This window comes from Leuciscus leuciscus (assembly GCF_965113295.1).
Source record: "Leuciscus leuciscus genome assembly, chromosome: 9".
NCBI lineage: Eukaryota > Metazoa > Chordata > Actinopteri > Cypriniformes > Leuciscidae > Leuciscus > Leuciscus leuciscus.
The window spans coordinates 22,494,018-22,513,705 of record NC_138733.1 but is presented as its reverse complement, the minus strand read 5'-3'; the positions used below and the strand labels follow the sequence as shown (position 1 = coordinate 22,513,705).

The 19,688-nt window shown below is 37.8% G+C and overlaps 2 protein-coding genes and 1 long non-coding RNA gene across 5 annotated transcripts in view; 1 reads left to right on the top strand and 2 right to left on the bottom strand.

Annotated features, from left to right (window-relative positions):
* Positions 1-338: 338 nt before the first annotated feature.
* On the bottom strand, positions 339-8,106 carry tbx2b (T-box transcription factor 2b). Its single transcript, XM_082180509.1, has 7 exons — positions 7,346-8,106; positions 6,312-6,579; positions 5,004-5,150; positions 3,869-3,945; positions 3,492-3,658; positions 2,305-2,921; positions 339-1,781 (listed from the first exon to the last, which is right to left on the bottom strand). Exons 1-7 carry the CDS (start codon positions 7,705-7,707, stop codon positions 1,350-1,352), a joined length of 2,070 nt encoding a protein of 689 aa, XP_082036635.1. The 5' UTR covers positions 7,708-8,106; the 3' UTR covers positions 339-1,349.
* A 346-nt stretch (positions 8,107-8,452) lies between these two features.
* On the top strand, positions 8,453-17,499 carry LOC309506677. The gene is made up of 2 exons (XR_014208886.1): positions 8,453-8,934; positions 15,808-17,499. It is a non-coding gene; the product is annotated as an uncharacterized lncRNA (long non-coding RNA).
* The window catches only part of bcas3 (BCAS3 microtubule associated cell migration factor), a 237,606-nt gene continuing 234,412 nt past the window's right edge, over positions 16,495-19,688 (bottom strand). For 2 of the 3 annotated variants that reach the window (XM_082180488.1, XM_082180487.1), the window contains exon 24: positions 16,495-18,159. In XM_082180488.1, coding sequence (XP_082036614.1) covers positions 18,008-18,159 — 152 coding nt within the window. In that variant the 3' untranslated portion in view covers positions 16,495-18,007. The remainder of the gene's footprint in view (positions 18,160-19,688) is intronic. The other variant, XM_082180489.1, reaches the window with a different exon arrangement.

Below are 19,688 nucleotides of genomic sequence, written 5' to 3'. Positions count from 1 at the left end.
GTTTTTGAAATCCCCTTCAAAAACCATTATGAATTTATAAATATTTCTACAGATTATTTTCCACAGATTATTTCTTCTAAAACACAACGTTTATTATTCAGATATAGTGAGGGTGTGGCTGACCCATGCATTTAGAAAACACTTGTTTTCTGCTTGTAGCTGTTTTCTGTTCTTTTTTCAAATAAATTGTATTATGTTTTTTTTTATGTTTTCGTTATATCTCATAAGGTATAGGCTCCCTATCTAATGCATATGGGCCAACTATAATTTTGGTCTGTCATTAGTAAGAATGCAGTTTATCATTAGGTAGTGCCATAAATGTAAAATATTTAAACACGTTGATTTTTGTTTTTTATTGAAATCGTGAAAGAATCCTACAACATCAACAACAACAACAACAGAAAAATCCGGACAGCCAGCACAACGGGACACTTTCATATATTTCTTTATATAAACTCATCTGAAGAAGAGGAATGTCGGTCTCTTCTGTTGGAGTACATTAACCTGAGGCTTCCCAAACCTTGTGAGTCCCGCAGCGTGATAAGTGTTTTTACAGCGACTGCTACAAATGCATTGATGGCACACGCAATTTTTTTGCGTGTCACAGGCAGATTAACACAGATAGGAACACCTTCTGTCTCCAAACAACAAACGCTATAGCTTTCATTTACAACAACCATAGTGAAAAATGAGAAAAAAAAAATGCAATGAGTTAAACTCTAAATATTATGTACACGCAAATGCACAGCTTTGAATAAATTAATACCAATTTGCATATTCTTAGGTCCTTGTAGCTTATTTACAGAATTAGGTTTCTTTTATTAATAATTACATTAAATAGTTCAGGTATAACTGTCTGTCGGATTTAACTAACCGTCCAACTGTCATTTCAATCCCTTTTGAAATATCCATTTTAATTTCTTTTTCTTTCTTTTTTTTTTTCTTTTCTTTTTTTGGATGTAGCTTGGTTGTTTTCAGTCCACAGGTTTTATGTGAATCACCATTTAGATATTGCAACCAACCAGCAGTGATCCTACTGACATTACGCAAATAAAAATGTATTTTATTTTAAAACTTCTTTTTTCAACAGATTGGTGTGGTCTTGTCAGCATGTTCTACACAAGAGTCAATTAGGCTACACTTTAGATTGTCTTCGCAGCATTTTCGTAGATCTCCACCACCAAGAGCGCCAAGTCCAACGTTTTCATTTATTAGGCCTTTTTTTTTTTTTTTTTTTTTTAGTCATCCATGCGCAAAAACAGTACTTGATGAAATTTCTCGCAGAGAACCACGTAATAAAATCCTCTGGCAATTCAAGTCATGCCCTGGATAGGTTTGGGGACGCTTGATCACTTGGGCGAATCCCTAGGCGAGGAAGTCTCCCGCTGACTCTCTAGGCCGCTCACTAGTCTCTGAATGTTCTGAAGTTCATTGATGGATTCCTTCATTGTTGTTTTAGGTGAGCCGTTTTTCTGACTCGCCCCTGACTTGTGATCAGGCACAGGACTCGCTTCCCTGCTCCCGCACTTAGACGATTCAGATGAGGGGTTTAGGCCGCTTGGCAATCCGGTGGTAAGCAGGTTTGTGCATTGAGGGATCGTGACGGGGAGCTGGTAAGGGTTGAATCTCAGCCGAGGGCGAGTGGAGCTGCTCAAGAACGGGTTCCTGGAGAGCGAGGCGGCTGTGCTGCTCGCAGGAAGGGCGGAGGCTGCTGCAGCTGCCGCGGCCATGTAGGTGTAGGGGTACGGGAAAAGTCCACCGAAGGTTGGCATCGGAATGCCCTGTAATAAGAGACATTCGTTAGCGATATTGAGCACACCGAACATGCGATAGTTTGCTACATGGCGAATTTTTCATAGAGCCAGTATTTGCACAGATTAACCAGATCCACCTGTTTGCAATCCATCAGATTTCAATGGCAGGCGAATGTATTATTTAGAAATAAACGCAATATGTCGCTGACTGTCAACGGAATTAGTTTACAATCGACCTTATTTTTAAATGATGAGCTTTTGCAATGACATTTTGAAATCTGTCTGCATGCCTTCTGTAGGCTATTCAAATGGAAAAGTTTTGTAATAAATATTAGCCTATTTAAGCAATGTATTTTATATGTAGGCTACGCTAGCCTAATTGTAAACAAAAATAAAAATGTTCGACAGTAATTTATTGACAAACAAATCAAAGAGCATCTTACCAAAAACTATCGCTAGATAGATAGCCTGTTTTCATTCGCGTGCTTCCATAACCAGACAGCCCGTATCATGACATTGTTTTAAATTTTAATGGCGAGAGTTTCCTTACCTGAGAGGCAAGCATGTGTTGAGAAAGATGAAAGGGAAAGGGACTCGTGGTGCTCCCAGTACCCTGGGCCGACAGGCTTCCATTCTCCAGGCCACCAGCTCCTGATACTGAAGCCAATAGATGTCCCATACCCATGGCTGAAAACGCCCCAGGTGCCATTGCAAATTGTCCAGGGTGGAATAATAGAGGTTGTCCGGTGTTTAGTGGGTTAAAGAACTGTTGACTGTGTAGGCCGGAGAGCGATAAACTCTGAAGGTGCCCTGCCCCAAAATGTGACGGACTCTCAGTCTGTACCATCAGAGGAGAGAAGCTCTCTTTACTGCTGCTAAGACCACCGTTTTCCGTGTCCTTCTTTGACAAGTCTGTGTCTTTCCTCGGCCTGCTCTCTAGTTTGTCTTTCTCCAAGTTTTTTATGCTAAATATAGAATCGCTTGATTTTCGGGATTCCGGATAATCGTCTTTCTTCTCCACCACAGGCCTCTCCCGCCCCCGGTCCCGGTCCCGGTCCCGGTCCTCACATCTCGACCTGAATGGAGATGGAGGCTCTGGTCCAGGACTGCTGGTCCGCTCATCTGGATTGTCCAATTCCTGCTCACTGTCAGTGCATGTTTTGTCGTCTGTGATGAAATAAAATAAAAAAGTTTTTGTCCATGCGCTATAAGACGAAATTAAATGCAGTAGCCTACTTATGTTGATATTATTTTTGAAGATAACATTTTACAGTCACCTAATTCCATGCGTAGCTAATTTTCATGCATTACACTTCAACACAAGGCTAACGATTTTTTTTTTCTACACGACTTTTTATTTTATTGCTGAATTAATATGTTGTAGGCAATCTTGTACAATAGGTGATCAATGCAAATAAATGCTATGAAACATAAAAAATTATCCATTTAAAAAAAAAAGTTTTACATTTTTAATTTAATTTTCCACCCAGACCTCTAACGAAATTTAGCCTGGTTCAGGGCTAGGCCCTATGTGTTGCTCCACACTGTTTCATCTTATAACGTGTTTGGGAAGTCAGCACATTGCTTTATTAAAATGACTTTGTCAATTATTCAAATAGTCTTGAAAAACGCTGAAGGCATAATACAGCGTCTTGTAAATGATACGACACTTAGGCTTGTTTCCTCTCAGTGATCGTGAAGCATAGCAATATCATTTATTCATAGTTTTAGACTTACCTCTGCTGCCCCGGTTTAATCTAAGTGGGCTGGAAACCAGTCCAGGTGAATGAGCAGCATCTCTGCCGGTTGTAGGTTCGCTTGAGGAAGCATCAGAGTCCGCGCCATCACGGTCCACTTTACATTGATCTTCATACATGCGTAATGATGGAAGGGTCAGTTGTTTCCTTTAACACACATACAATAAAAAAAAAATTGTAATAAATCAAGGAAATATGACCTGAGTTGGCCCATGCTGTGAGTAAAAAATGGTTAATTAATTAAAAAAATTTTTTTCAAAATTGAAATATTTAACATTTTGCAAGCCGCTGATTCTGCAGTTCCTCGGCCATTTACATTGCGTAACAATGGATGTGAACTATAAAGGTAAAACCTACCTTTTTTCTCTCCTTCCATTCCCTGTGTCTCTAAAGCCTTTGGCAAAGGGGTTATTATCAATCTTCAGTTGTGTTATCTGAATACAAAGAAAAAATAAATGTGTATATTATATTATGTATCATTTGATTGTGAATGATGATTAGCAGCAGTCTAGTATTAATAGGCTATATGCATCGCAGTAGTGTTGATGTCAGTGTTATGCTTCACGAATTCATAATCCACAAGTAAACTTATTCACACAAAATTTAAATTCATAAAAAGAAAAGCCTTAATGTGGTGTGATCAGTTATTATCCCAACACTGTTAAACACGCTACGCAGACTAGCCTACTTCAGAGAGATTATTTAATTATTAAAAATGTTTAATGAAAAATATCCAATCACGACCCCCCTGAGGAAATTCCACGAATAAACATTTTCCATTTGTCAAATTGTTATTCTCTACAGCACAACAGAGAGAACAAGAGGGGCGAACTAGATGAGTGACGCCGACCTGCTATCAATAATTAATAATGTGGTTTGAATCATTGCCAGTTTTTACAAGTTCCATGAAAATACAAAGCGATGTAACAGAACGATTTTCGTTGTGCCCAAGTGATTTGGACGCTGTAGGCTGTAAATTCAGGAGAAACCAGGGCCTTAAAGTTCACAGATTGCTAAGCTAGATGGCCTCTACTTTTTGCGTTCAGAAACTGTCCCGCTTTGATTGCTCTGCCTCAGCGAGTGTAGCTCCCGGACAAACCTGCGAGCTTAAGTGCCTGCTAATCGATTGTGACTGTGTCATAAATTTTACGATACCGACAAGCTCACCAGGCCCCTCGGACACAGACGACAATTAACATGAGCAGTAGCTGAAAGTAGCACTGGACACATGAGGAATTTGAAATGTTTTAAAGATATAATTTTGCATCCACACATAGCCTATTACTACTACTCCTCCTCTACATGAGGTCAACGTAAGATGTAAACAGTAAATCCCATCAAACGTCGTAGAAAGTATGCAAACGCAAGTATATGTAAAATAAATAAATAAATACGAATAGTAAAGTTATATAGGCTACATTATATAGGCCTAGTGCACATCTATAAGGTTCAGAGAACGAATGCTTAAATTAATCAAAATATGGGTACATACCTTGTCGTTTTGATAAGCTGTGACAGCAATAAAATCAGTCTCGGGGAAAACATATGTCCTGAAAGTGCTGTACGGGAGCTTCAGAATATCGTTGGCTCTCACAATATGGAACCTGGGCTGGTATTTATGCATTGAATTCAGGATGGTCTAATAAGAAGAAGAGGAATGGAAGGCATTAGTGCTTGTCACAATAATTATCCGTTTCAAATAATTAGTATTTAAAAATCGTTTTAGACAATAAATCCCGCATAATATATTTCGTAATAGTGGAAATATGGGTCTTGGGTCAAATCACAACAACAGGCCTGTGCCAGTGGCAGGTACAGAAACCAGTCACGCAGACATGCAACATGAGTTCTTTTGTGGCGCTATCATTATACCACAAATTAAATCTGAAATAATCAAATTAAACAAGAGTTTCTTAATTGTACAGTTTAAGGAAGCAATTTGTTTACAACAACAAAATGTGATTCTACACAGGTAGGCTACATGTAGGCTATATATTTTCTATTTGACCATACAACTATCAAATAGTTGCGCCATGCATGTAAATGTTCCATTTGTTTCCAGTCGATTTGTTTGTAAGTCACGTAAGGGAGTAGAGCACACACTGTATTTGACTGCTCACATAGAGTATTGTTCAGCATCGTTGCATCTGTCTGAACATTGTTCACTGAAACTAACACATCAGAGACTGCAGGTCGCTCTACCTATATGCAATATGTTGCTTCGCTCACCCAAAACAGCCCGAAACACACTTTCACTGTTGCTATTTGTAAACTCATTTACTGTAGCGTGATTCTAGATTTCCCCCGTTCCCTTGACCTCAATTTTTTATTTCTTTTGGTCACTTCCACCCTCTCATAAAAGTTATAGCGCTCTGCGCCTATCATAAACAATAGAAGAAACAGTGGCCAAGAAAAAAAACTCAGGATGAAGTATTTACATTACATAACCAAGCTGACAACGCCATCATCATTCATAACGAATAAAATTATGACTTGAACCCCATATCTGGTTTGTAAACGTGCCGAAACAAATTTAAAAAAATGAATGTCACAACAGCAAAGATTTGTAGCATGGGCCGAATACATTTTAAGAAAGTAAATTTTTAATTTTAGAGCATTCATAATTATCTCCACTCAGGAATAAACAGCGATATTGTAAGCATGAACAATCATTGTGATCATGAGCATTACAGCCCACAGATGGCAGTAAATTTATATTTCTAGATTACACCAGCACACAATTATAATAGGCCTACACGAAACACAAAAAACTGGTTATTGAAGAAAATGTGTTACTTACAAATCCATGTTTGTCCGAAATGTTGTTGGTTAACTTCAGTTTATGAAAAGCAACAGGCTTAGCCATCCATTGTTCCCCAGTAGCTGGGCTATCCGGATGTATATACATTCGCTTTGGCATCTCCGGGTCGGCCTTCCCCGCGACCATCCAGCGAGAGTTGTGGAACTTGTAACGGCAGTCGTCGGCAGCCACAATATCCATTAGTAGAATATACTTGGCTTTTTTATCGAGTCCATTAATGCGGACTTTAAAAGGTGGAAACATTCTCCTGAAGAAAAAGGAAATATGTCCATAAATCAAATATATTTTTAAATATATTTTCTATTATGCAAATGTGGTCAAATGCAAGCTTAACGTTTTAGCAACAAAACCAAATAATAATTCACTGTTTTCGGTGATAATATTTAGCTTAACTAGATTTATTAAATAAAACAACGGCATTAAATATATATATATGTATTAACATTTCACTCAGCTGCAGATAATTTAGCTCGCCGCAAGGCTTAAATCTTCCATGAAAGTGGCAGGATATTTACATAGAATATTGTCACCTCAGAACATAGGCAGACCACGAAATAAATTAAAGCACGATTTAACTGTGCCGCACCGTACCTTGAAAGTCAATATTTGTTGATATTGATATAGCCTAAGCAGCATAAAGCCTCAGCTATTTTCCTTTTGCTTAGCCACAGAATACGCATCGCTTGTAGGCTACTTTCCCCACTCGTTTTCATAAGTCAAATAAGCAGATAAATCGTTAGATGAATCTAACGCATGTTCTAATAGTAAGACATTCATTTCTACAGTCTCTTTGACAATAATTAGGTCAGCCAGTTCAGGGTGCAAAACGTTCATGACTTACGAGAGCGATGTGCAAAAGACAGAGATTTAGTAGTGAATTTACTGGGCCTGCTGAACTACACAGCCATCGAACGAAACAATCTTTTTATGTTGTGAAACGGAGAGTGCATCATACCATTCACCCGTATAAACACTGGAACAAAAGACTAAAAATAGAACAACTGTGAACTCACCTGCCAGATTTCGTAATAACCATTTCTGTTCCTATTTTGTGGAACTGGTCCCAGAGATCTTTCGCTTCCAGTGTGACTTTTGGATCGTCTTCAACCTCTTCCTCTGGCTCCAGGCTCTTGAGACTGCGAAGATGAGCTGCCTGGTGATGGTGACTCAGAGCAGAATGGAGCCCTGCCTCCGCGGCTCCGGCCAGGGCATGGTCCGGGATCGGCTTTGTGAGAGCCCCGGGAGGCAAGGTCAGCGCCGGGAAAAAGGAGGGTTGCGCAGCCGCGAGAAAAGCTGACATAGGAAAGTCGGTCGCCCGGTGAGCGTGGAAAGGGTGGTAAGCCATCGCAGTCCCTGTAAAAACTGGATCTCTCATCGGTGCATCCAACAATCGTAGTGAAAAATATATTTAGTGGTGTTTTCTGACAAAAAGGAGCGCGTATCCAGACGATAGATTGTCTCACTACGGGAAGGAAAAGCGCAGCAAGGCAATTTTGGCAAAATGTGAATCGCGAAAAGGCGAGCAAAGACAGTGGTAAGGATCTTCCACTTTAACTCCCGTAGCTGCTAGTTTCCACGAAGTCCCCGTAATAATATCAGTCAAAGTGAGCGCAGCGACGCTTTGAAGGCAGATTTGGGGATTCCTGTTCTCCAACAGTTGCTCTCATAAAAAGATTACTCTTTCGATGCGGATGTCCATCCAAGCGCAGGCATTCTACGCAGACACGGAGTTGAAATGGTTAGATCTTGCTCTGTCCACTGTACAACTGTAACTATCTCACATGTCCTTCCTGCTCTGATCCCAGCACTAATGAACCAAGCCCCCTTGATTGCTGATTTTACGCTTTCTGGACCAATTGTGGGCCTCCATAGGCGTGGTTTTGACAGCTCCGGCCAGGCTCAAGGAGAGGGGGTGGACAAGAAGGTGTCGGAAGCATTAGCAGTAAGAAAACATGTCAACAGAATAAAATATTAACCAATGACAGAAAAGATCGGGAAATCCCACCCCCGTCTCCAAGCCAAGCGGCGGGTCAGCCCTCAGTGTTTAGCCGGTGGAGACTGCACCTCCGTCGGCTTACGCTTATAATTACGATGCCTCCTTGTCCGAGGAACAAAACTCAATCTCAGATACACTGAAAACTAGGAATTAAGATTACTGACGTGTAAATAAAAAAGTGCAAATTGTTATGACGGATCAGCGCAAAAAAAATGTTATATGCTTTCCATTGGTAGAACATTTTAAAACATTATAAATTGAGAATAACTATTCGCAATAGTCAATAAAAAACATAAGGAACACAGCAAATAGCGTTTATCTTTTCGCTGTAGCCTACATGTCAAAGTGACGCGTACGAGTATTTTGTTATAGCACTGCACACTCATAGCCAAAGGACCTTGTGCGTTACTATGTGAATAACTATTTCCGTACTTTGTGCGTGTGTCATCGTGCACTGACTTCATGTGAGGAACAGCAGCCAATAACCGGACATTGGTGCTTTAAATTCTGCCCCGGGTCATTCAAAGCGCACAGCCACGCGCTAAACTACTGAAGAAAGAGGAAGAGGGTTGATGGAATCTAAAGACCAATGTAAAGATCATTTTGGTGAGTGCTGCATTACTCTTAACTGTTAACTCTTAACAAGCATCTGCGGTTTTTAACTTTTATTTTTCTATATGTTATTATACATAGACAACTGTTTGGTGAATGTAAATGTTTTATATTCACAAATTTAGGCTACATGTATTTATATTTTACTGTGCGCAGATTATCCTTCCTCTGAATGTTTAGGAGACAAAAAGCATATGCTTTTCTATATTCAAAAAAAAAAAAAAAAAAAAAAAAAAAAAAAAACATAGCTAGGCTACATCTCAAGTGCCAGACCACTATAAAGGTTCACCGTCTACTTTCGACCTGTAGTTTCAGCAGTGGGTCGAGCCATGAGTGCAGTCTATACCTTTAAGAAATCCACTCGTGGACTCTAGATTTACTTGGATTGGGTTTGTTAGATAGCCGCTTGGCGCCAGTCGGCTGACGTACCGCAGTAAGAACCGTCTCTTGTCAGTTCATATTTACTCCAAAATCCTCTAACAGTGCACTCCAATCCTTTTAGCATTTACGCCAAACTTTTGGCTTGCGCTTGCCTTCTTTGTCTCCAAATGACTTGTGATCATTATAATTTAGCATGTCAACGTACTTTTCCATCAGATGTCGCATTCACATAGTTTCAATATTTCCAAAACGCATCAATGTTCAATCTATGTTTTTGTGCGGACGGATTCAACCGGTTGCGGAATGTTGTCACCTTTACACTTCGATACAAATCAGCAGAACGATGACAGGCTGCATGTTTAACCCCTACTGCGCCAGAGAGGCATTAAACATTGCTTATTATACTGAAATTTTAAAAAATCAGCGTGTATTTCTCAACAGCTGAAAAGAAACTTAATGTGTTTGCAGCTGTTCTTTAAAACGGCGACGACGTTTACAGGCTCTAGTTTTTTTTTTTTTTTTTGGTTTTGGTTTTGTATTAAGAAAAAGTGGATTAAGTGTATTTAGTGTATTAAAGTGGTTTAGAGAGCATATCTTTTTTATTAAAGAGCATATTGCGGATTGCCACTCACGTCAAAATGTCATTAAAACAGCTAAATGAACCTTTGTAAAATTATTTTATATTGCGTTTTCGAACTGGGTATTACATTTGAAAGGATAATAAGAATATTTAGCAATTTCATTATTGTTTGTTGAGAAGTTAAATGTCACATTCACACCGTAACTATGCATAAGTATAGTTAAATCTACATCATAAATAGAGCAAACCGATACAAAATAGGCAGACACTTGTTGCCGAAGCCACGAGTGAACAGACAGCTACAGCGGGATTTATTAAAACTGACACTCAATTATGGGATATGCACGCTCCTACAATAAAGGTATGGTATTCAAATAGGATACAATTTTCTTTTAAAAGTCGTCAAAATAATATCATATAGCCTAAATATAATATAAAATGAAAATGAATCAATTATTACGAAAGTGTTCAATATAGGAGGCTACGATAACATAGCTACATATAGGCTATAGGATTAAAAACGTTTTTTTCTGCTTTCATAATGAAAGATGTTTAAATAGCCAAACGAAATGACAAACAAGAAAATAAGTAACCTAGGCTACTTTTTCTCCTGATATAAAATCCTCATTATTTAAGCTAAAATTAAGTTTTAAAACCATACATGATCTCACGTCTGATGAGAATAAAATAAGATAGCATATTCATAGCCTACAATCGTCTATTTGACAAGTTTGACAACTGATATATTTAACATTAAATCATTCTAGGGGAGAAACTGAACCATCATTCCTGGTTTAGTGAACTTTTTTCCTGACACTTAAAAAAACAGTTTCCACTGTTATTCGACATGCTTTAGTGTACATATTAAAGATTATTTATGAAAATATTTGTTTTGTATGTGAAGTGTTTTACCTGCAGCAAGTTGAAATAGTAGGCTAGGCTATGTAATCAATAGTCGTTGATCTTTAAGCTTCGACAGAGAGTGATTTGGATTGAGTGATTAACCACACATGGAAATGGTAATGGTTTGCTATGTATATACTTAAGGAAGTAATTACATCAACAAAGTCTCTGCAATTACGGCAGATTTATTTTTCCCGCTGTACACATCTAAACCGACAAGAATGTAATCATGCGCCGAGTTCTTATCACACGTGATTGAAAAAGCGTTCATGCTGAAAAACTTTTCACGGCGCTGCCACCGTTTACTGCCAAAACAACGAGGCGTCGAAAAACCAATGATGATTGTAATGATGAAAAACAAGGTTAAAGGTTTGTCAGAGCGGTGTCTGTGTGCATAAGCCTCGACCAGAGAACATTTTCATTAGTTAAAAATAGCCTGATGCCAAACTTTTATGCATGATCTGCTTCTGTCAGCTTTTGTGTCCTTGAGACGGTGTCCGCTGTTAAGACAATGTGTCTAATTGTGTTTCCAGGGTTCTGAGGAAATGAATATGTTCCTGCAAAAAGATAACGCAAACCTTTGCAATACCTTCACATATATGAAACCAGATGATCCTCTAGGGCTGATCATTAAATGACCGTTGCTCTTTTTTTCTGCTTTTACATTGTTGCTCCTTCTTTTCATCTTTTCATCATCTCTGTGCATCATCTCTCCTGCTATATTTAGCCAGTAGACTGAGGCCTTGGCGCCAGACCGTTTAAGACCTGTCAAAGTCCCTCATATTTCCCCTTGTCACATGTATACCCAGCGCCTGCACCAGCTAGCAGCCCCCTCTCTTCCGTCCAGCTCTCTCTCCTCCATTCTTACTACCCATCCAGACACCCTGGATACATTTTCCCATGTCTCCTCTTTTTCATTAGGACAGTGTATTTGATATGCTCGCGCTTATTTTGGCAAATCCTACAATTGACTTTTCGTATAGCCCATTTTATATCACCCAACCGAGTCAGCCGAACCTCCTCTGCACATCGACATAATGTACCTGATGGATGAGAAACAACAGTTTTACAGACAGCTCTGGTGCTCTGCTTCTTCTCTTCCACTCTCCTTCTGCCCAAAAGTAAATAGGCAACAGTATACCCCACAAAAGGACATTCCGAAACTATACCGTACCATGTTGCGTTTACCATCCTATAAGTGAGAACAGTCTTTTTTTTTCCCGAGGTGATGCTATGCTAAATCTTAGCCCTACCCTAATAATCACACAAACCTGTTGATATCAGGAGATTTAAAACCAAACATGAACTATATGAATGAGAATCACTGTAGATGTCCCACAAGTGGGTTTTACTATTTGTGAGAATATTTTTCTAGATAACCTATAGATCATAACTTTCTTAAACAGTTGAATTCACAATTATTAGCTAATAGCCTACTAAAAAAAAATATGGCTTTAAATATTTATGTAGGCCTTATGTAGGCTAGCCTATAGTACTTTTACCAGACAGATGACACACGTTTAAGAGCGAATATTGAAATATAGAAATATAATAATGGTGATTAAGACAAGACATTAGTTTCTGTAAGGATGCTAACAGGTTCGGATAAACCTGGAATTAAAGGAAAAAGCAAGATTTGAGGTCATGATATGCACCGGTCTCTGTGATCAACAATCAGCAATAGCTGCAAAACAATCAATATAATTATTTAGGTATAGCTAGAGTATGCTCTTGGTGGGAATAGTATATCTTTCATCTAATGTTTTGGTAAATATACAGTAGTAGTCCAGTATCAGGAAATCGTTTAAAATTCTCCTCATAAAATTTTGATAATTCCGAACACGCTCGAAATGACTAAATCTGCTTCTAAATGACGCTTAAATCGATTTGGGCGTATCTCGACTGCAGATTATTTAAAGTGACACCTTTTTCAGGTAACAGGTGGGGGCGCTCTAATGACCTCGGGGAATCGGTGTACCTGCTTCTGCTGCCCGTACTGTGCCGTTTAGTGTCATCATCCGAGACTAAAACAAGCATTCAAATGTGGTCTAGTTTGGAAACTATGGTATTTTCTCTTCATTTAACAACTTTTTCCCTCCAAGTATACATTTAACACACTGAACGCCTGGCTCGGTTTGGTTATTTTATACTAAATCGTGTAGCCTATGACACATTTTTTATTGTTTAGCCATTTCGCAAACATTAGTAGCCTACATCCAGAGACCCTGAAAATAATAACAGGATCTGTATTATGCTTTTGTAGTAAAAGCAATAACCTTTAATTCGATACAGGCATATATTGAATAGGCTATATACTTATTAATTACATTAGCCATGAAGCATATCATGTTGCGTTTCGTGAACAGCAATGTTACATCTCTAAATGTCATACTGTAATAGTAAGTAAAATCAGTGACATATGTGTTTCCTTTATGGTCACACAAACACACACACACAGGACTTTCTCGGTCCCCTGAGCTTTTGTCTTGTGTGATGCTGAACCCATCATTTCCCCTTCAGCGATCAAGCCTCGTGTTCCGTCGAAATGTAACAAGTGTTTGACCCTTTTGTGAATTTTGACTTGTAGAGTTATTTGTGGTTGATAAAAAATGCATTACCTCCTAAATTGATGTGGTTCACTAACCAGGGTGATCTAAACTCTTTTCATCATGTTTGACATCTTTGATTCCGTTCAACTAACTTTTAATAACAAATTCTGTCTTTTTACTCGATGTTTCAACTGAAAAGTGAAATGCTGATTTGAACTTTGGCACACACAAAAAAAGCATTAAACAATTTTAGTTTATTTAGTTTTTACATTGAGCACACAGTTCCATACAGTAGTTTTAATAATCGGCTATGTTTTATTATTATTATTAAAACACGAGGGAAATCAAATTAGACTTATCATTCGTTAAATTTTCATCTATTTTCCTTTTGTGGCACGTGCAGTTATCCTGTTTTTTTAATACAGCAGTAAGAATACTATAGATTGGTCGCGTTATTGCACTTTTTAATGTCACGCACATCTAAGGAATTATCGTTGTTCTTTAATCGGTTCAGCCGACCTTTACTCATTGGTGATTATATCAAGTCACAATAAGCAAATCACTTTTTTACTCTCAAATGGACACTTGTAAATTAGGCTAGTCTTATGCATTTTAAGTCATTTTATTACCTCCAATCAGAAATGTCTCGAGCAGTGTAAACATAGCCTATAGTTTCAATATTATTTGCATGCACTTAATGTTTTTCCGACCTTATAGGCTATTCAATGTTGTTAAATATACTTTACACTTTCCCTAAAATACTAAATAATGTTTTTCTTCAGATTGCACATGAAAGTTTCGAATAGGAAAGTTAACTTGTCATTGTATTAGGACAGTAAATGAGGGATGGGGGGGACATCAGTAATATAAAACAACCACCCTTTCACAATCAATCCGGCGCTATTCAGTGAGAATGACTTGAAGATAAAGATTGTTCTTACTGTATCTGTTAGCAAACAGCATTCAGACGCCCATGTTTCGATTAGGACTTGATGAGATGCGCGTCCAGGTGTGGGGATCCTGAAGATAAGTTGATCTAATCGAGGCTATTCAGCAGCTAATTGAAAAAAAAGTGTGTGTGTGTCACACATTAATGTCAACACTGACCCTTTTAAATCCCCCAGGAGCTGTCAGTCATTGTTCAGTTTACTGTCTCTCAAACAGTTGAAGAGATGAGTGCTTTATAGGCTACACGTCTCGTCTGATTGACAAATAACATATTACAACACGAAGCGATTACAAAAGTGGGCTACGGCTTACGGGAAGGCAACAGACAACTTCCAATCAACATGTTTTAAGTATTTATTTTGTATACATATCTAAGTCGTAAATGGGCCCATATAGCATAGCCTACAGCAAATACATGATATGGAAAACACTTTAGCTCCCTCGTTAGTCTCAAAAACCGCGCAAATAGATTGTCATGAGTTTGTTATTCCACGAAATGCCGCCTTTTTCATTTTAAAAATGGATTTGTAATGTGAATTTATTAAAGAACATTCTATGGTAATGGGTGGTCCAAAACATTTTAGTATAATATGATAGTAAAAAGTTACAGGGTTGACAGTTTAATGTAAAACTTGTGTTTTTAAGGTCATAGCACTAACAATGTATTTGAGATTTTATATTTTCAATACAAAATTGTAATAACAGGGTTGACTATTTAAGATTTCCCCCTACTAATGAAAGAAAGGAAAAAAAGGATACACTTACCTGAATGGTGTATATTAATAACGTTTTTAAATTAGAATATTTACAAGGTTGATGTATTTTTAATTCAACAGGTCCACTCAAATTTAAAACCATTCATAATGAGAATAAAATCATCAAAATAGCTAGAACAAAATATTAGCTTTTATTTCCATATTTTTTTTCCATCAAAATGTGTTTTTCTGTAAGGATAAGTTGGAAAAACAAGACTGGTGGTAGGCCAAACGACATCTTCATGAAGATATAAGATGAAAAACAAGTTTGATGTTAAGAAAAATGCCTACAAGAAACCAGTGAAAGTATACAGTAAAATACTTTATTATAAGGTGGTTGAGATACTTCATAGTTTTCTCTACTTTTATCCCCTTAAAGACATCTTATGTTTTCTGGAGGAGCAGTCACAGGTCAAATAGTAGTGAAGAGATGAACGACCTCCGAGCAGCCGTTCCAGAAAACAGCCTGTTACTGAATGGAGACCGTTCCCATTGGGATACATGGAGTGTGGGGGAGTGTTTTGGAACAAACAGCCACAAAATCTTACATGAATTGCCAACCAGCCTTGACAGATTGACGCTGGTAGATTGTGTATCAGTGCCACGGCGACTAACCGGCAGACTGTTCATAGATTAATGCTTCTTCAACTAAATGTACTAATTTACACAGCAGCCTCCTGACCCCGCAGAGAGGAGGAAACCTCTGACACTCCTCACTGAAATGCCTGCTATCTTCTGTTGGTATTTATAGGCTGTCGCTCCGGTGATAAGGTGGCACTGGCGGTCTGGAGGGAGACGGAAAGAAACGAGGACTGACCTTCTCAGACGGAGAGTGTGAGCTCTGCCACCGTCCTCCGCACCATCTAGATGACCGCTTCACGTCGCCTTCGAGACACTGTGGGTTTCTGTTTAAGGGTGATTGTGTGTGTAAGGTGAGAGTGTTGAGAAGACACCTGAAGATGCTGGTGAGGATTAAGAGTTCAGTAGTAATAGTAGAAAAAATTACCTCTTGCTTCCTTGCATGCAATATATATCTCTGCTTGTCTGACTCCGCACAATAAAGATCACTGTGATGACACAACAATGGCTTTGTTAGTGGTTTTGTCTGTCCACTGGGCATCAGGTTAAGTTGTATAATAAAACAATTGTGTTATTAAAAGAAAATGACATCTGTTATTATATATTGTTACCTATCTCAAATATTTCAATATTTTTAAGAGCACATTTATAACGTTGATAAATACCTGATGAATTTTTACAACACACAGCTGGTGCTGGAAAATGCAACTAAATGCAAATAAACCTTTCATTATAATATCACGAAACATCAGCGGCGGAGGAAATCTCAGCCCGTGTCCTGAAGCCGGCGGACTTGATTCATGATGATAAAAAACAGTTCCCTAAACAAAAGCAGTGACTGAGATTTGTAGCCTCGAGCCCAGATTTGTATCACATCATTTAAATGCATTTATTGTTTTTGTATAACAAATATATCCAGGAGAAAGCAAGGTAAGTTAACAAGGGAAAAGAACTGTGAAAGTCAAAATGCATATACTGTATTAAGCAAACACACAAATGTTTAGAAGACTTGTTCAATTCACTTGCATAAATTCCTATTTCAAGATAACGTTACGCAAGAATTATTACGAAAAATATTGTAGTCCATACAAAGCATGTGCACTGCATTCAGACCGAAAGTCATGCCAACTTGAATGCCGTTATGAATTATGCTGAATAACCCCATCATGTTTCAGCATGCACAGAGCTGTCAGCCAACGCCAGCTCTTTAAGCTTTCTGACAAGCTGATGATTAGGACCGTTTATTCACAGTTCTTATATCAGTTTAATTGGTAATTATCAATAGTTGTGTGTGTGTAAAATGTTACATCCAGTCAAGCAACTTAAAAGACATTCCTTCAAACAGAGCAATTTAAAATAGTTAAATAAACAAGCTAATACAAAATGATACATTGATGATGATGATGATGATGATGATAATAATGGAACTACTTTTTGAAAATGTGGGTAGTGTCTAAATCACCTGAGCTGAATGAAACTCGCTGTGGATCCTCCATAAATATCAGCCTCGCACACATCCTATAAAGCCAATCAAACTTCCCTTTTGAAAGAATCAATACATTTCACATTTACCCATAAATTGAAAGTTATCTGAATCATTTGAACCCACTGAATTTATAAAGCCAAGAAGAAGTCCAAGAAACGGACTTTGGTTAAAAACAATCAAATCAAATATACAGAAAAAGAAATTGCGGAATAACAAACACTATAATGTAACACAAGAATAAATTGTAAACATAACCAATTTGAATTACCTATAAAATTCAAATCAATTCAAATGTTAACTACAGTACGTCTACTAAAACATATTATTTGTCTAATGATAGCATGTGTTGATCAAAAAAATAAATAAAAATAATAATAATCAGCATAACGCTTTATAAGCTCAAATCTAAACTCAACTACTGAGAGGTAATTAGGACACCTATCTTATGAACACACTCTCTATCACACACACTCAGTACAGGTACGCACTGGAAGTTTCTTTTGATAATGATATTGGTAATATGACACGTCTTTGAGAAAAGTGGCAACAAACCCTTCTAAGGTACATCCGACCCATCAAGGTTAATATATACGTGCACTCAGTCTCAGATTGAGGCTGCATTGAAATTAATCTACAACGGAAGTGAATGACAAAGGACGTTAACTCCGGGCCTCATTGAACAGGGTTTTCCTGCATGCCAAGTTTGATTAAAGGAAAATCCACGTTTCAAAGAATAGAGAAAATATATAGCTGAGCAGGATGGTGTGAAAACACACTGCGGGAGAGAGAGAAAGTGTGGCTTGTCTCATGGGGTGATGTGTTGTGGTTGTACTGTAAAGATTGTCCAAAGGCGACAGAGAGGTTTCCTTGGGCGGGACGGCTGGTTTTAGGGGAATGCCGTGGGGTAGAGGCTGAGGGGCTGGCTTTCATTGGTGGGGAGAGGGGATCGGTAGCCCTCGAAGTTCCGGGGAATGCTGCCACTGGTGGAGCCAGAACTATTGCTGAGAGTCTCGATGCTTCCCTCCCTCTGCAGCTCTGCTGCATTCAAAACAGAGAGAGAGAGAGAGAGAGAGAGAGATGAAGCAAATAACAACATAAACATGACTCACGCTGTTTTGCAGGAACTTTGCAGTGCTTGGTGGCAGGAAAGATTTTAAGTGATTCACTGTATTACTGTAAAAGGTGTGTTAATCTTAAGAGCGTCATTTTAGTAGAATTTAGTTAAATAAATACACAGATACCACAAGTTACTTGTAGTTCAGTTCTATTAAATATAAATGAAGTGTTAGCAATGCAGGGAGGAACATGGTGGTTCATAACCGTCTGAACTTCAGTAATGAGAGGAACAATGCTTCAGATTTCAGAACAATGACAGGACTGTGTAAGAATCTTGGGAAAATGATCATTATATATCAAATAAAAATGAAAAACACGTTGTGGTTAAGTTGAAGCGGATAATGAGATAAGAACAAACAGGCGAAATTGTATATACGTTTTTTACAAAAATATTAAGCAGCACAACTGCTTTCAACATTGATAATAAAAATAAATGTTTCTTGAGCAGCAAATCAGCCAATTAGAATGATTTATGTTTGTATATTATAATTAGAAGGAACACGTGACACTAAAGACTGGAGTAATGATGCTGAAAATTAAGCTTTGCAATTACAGGAATAAATTACATTTTAAAATATATTCAAAAAGAAAACACTTCTTATAAATTATAATAATATTTCACAATATTACTGTTTTACTGTATTTTTGATCTATTAAAAATATGTAGCCTTGGTGAGCAGAAGAAAAATTAAAAAAAAGTGACGTCAATAAATACTCTCAAAGATAAATGTCTTCCCCTGAAGAAGTAACCATAGCAACAGCTCACTCAGGTACCTGAGTACTTTCTTTAGAATCCTCATTGGATTGAATATTGTCATTATGACTTGATTTTAAAAAGTACATATTACAAATATATCTAAAAAAAGACACTTTGCATTTGTTTAAATTATCTTTAATATCGGTTAATGCTTAGTTAATGGTGCAGATAACAGATTGCGGCCTGAAAAAAACCTCCATAAAAGTCACTGTAATTTGCACACTACTCAAAACAAGCTGCTAGAAAAAGAGCGAGAGAGAGCGAGATAGATAGAGAGATAGAGAGAGAGAGAGAGAGAGAGAGAGAGAGAGAGAGAGAGAGAGAGAGAGAGAGAGAGAGAAAGAGCGAGAGAGAGCGAGATAGAGAGAGAGAGAGAGAGAGAGAGAGAGAAAGAGATAGAGAGAGAGAGAGAGAGAGAGAGAGATAGATAGAGAGAGAGAGAGAGAGAGAGAGAGAGAGAGAGAGAGAGAGAGAGAGAGATACAATGCTATCAATAATAAAACCATGTATTATAAGACACTTTAATAGATGGCGAAAGTGTGTGATCAAATGGGAAAAAAAAGCAATAAATAAATAAACTGAATCAAAAACAAAAAAGGAAATTTGTAAATAGAAATAAATAAATATATATATATATATATATATATATATATATATATAATAACAAACAGAGCAATTCCAAGAGGGTCATCAC

Bases quoted from the DNA above. Each gene is read 5' to 3' on its own strand.
- tbx2b (XM_082180509.1), bottom strand. From the start codon at position 7,707: ATGAGAGATCCAGTTTTTACAGGGACTGCGATGGCTTACCACCCTTTC. The intron at 3,946-5,003 runs GTATGTACCCAT...CTTTGTATTCAG, and splicing joins CAGCTTATCAAAACGACAAG to ATAACACAACTGAAGATTGA. The intron at 3,659-3,868 runs GTAGGTTTTACC...TGTGTGTTAAAG, and splicing joins AATGGAAGGAGAGAAAAAAG to GAAACAACTGACCCTTCCAT.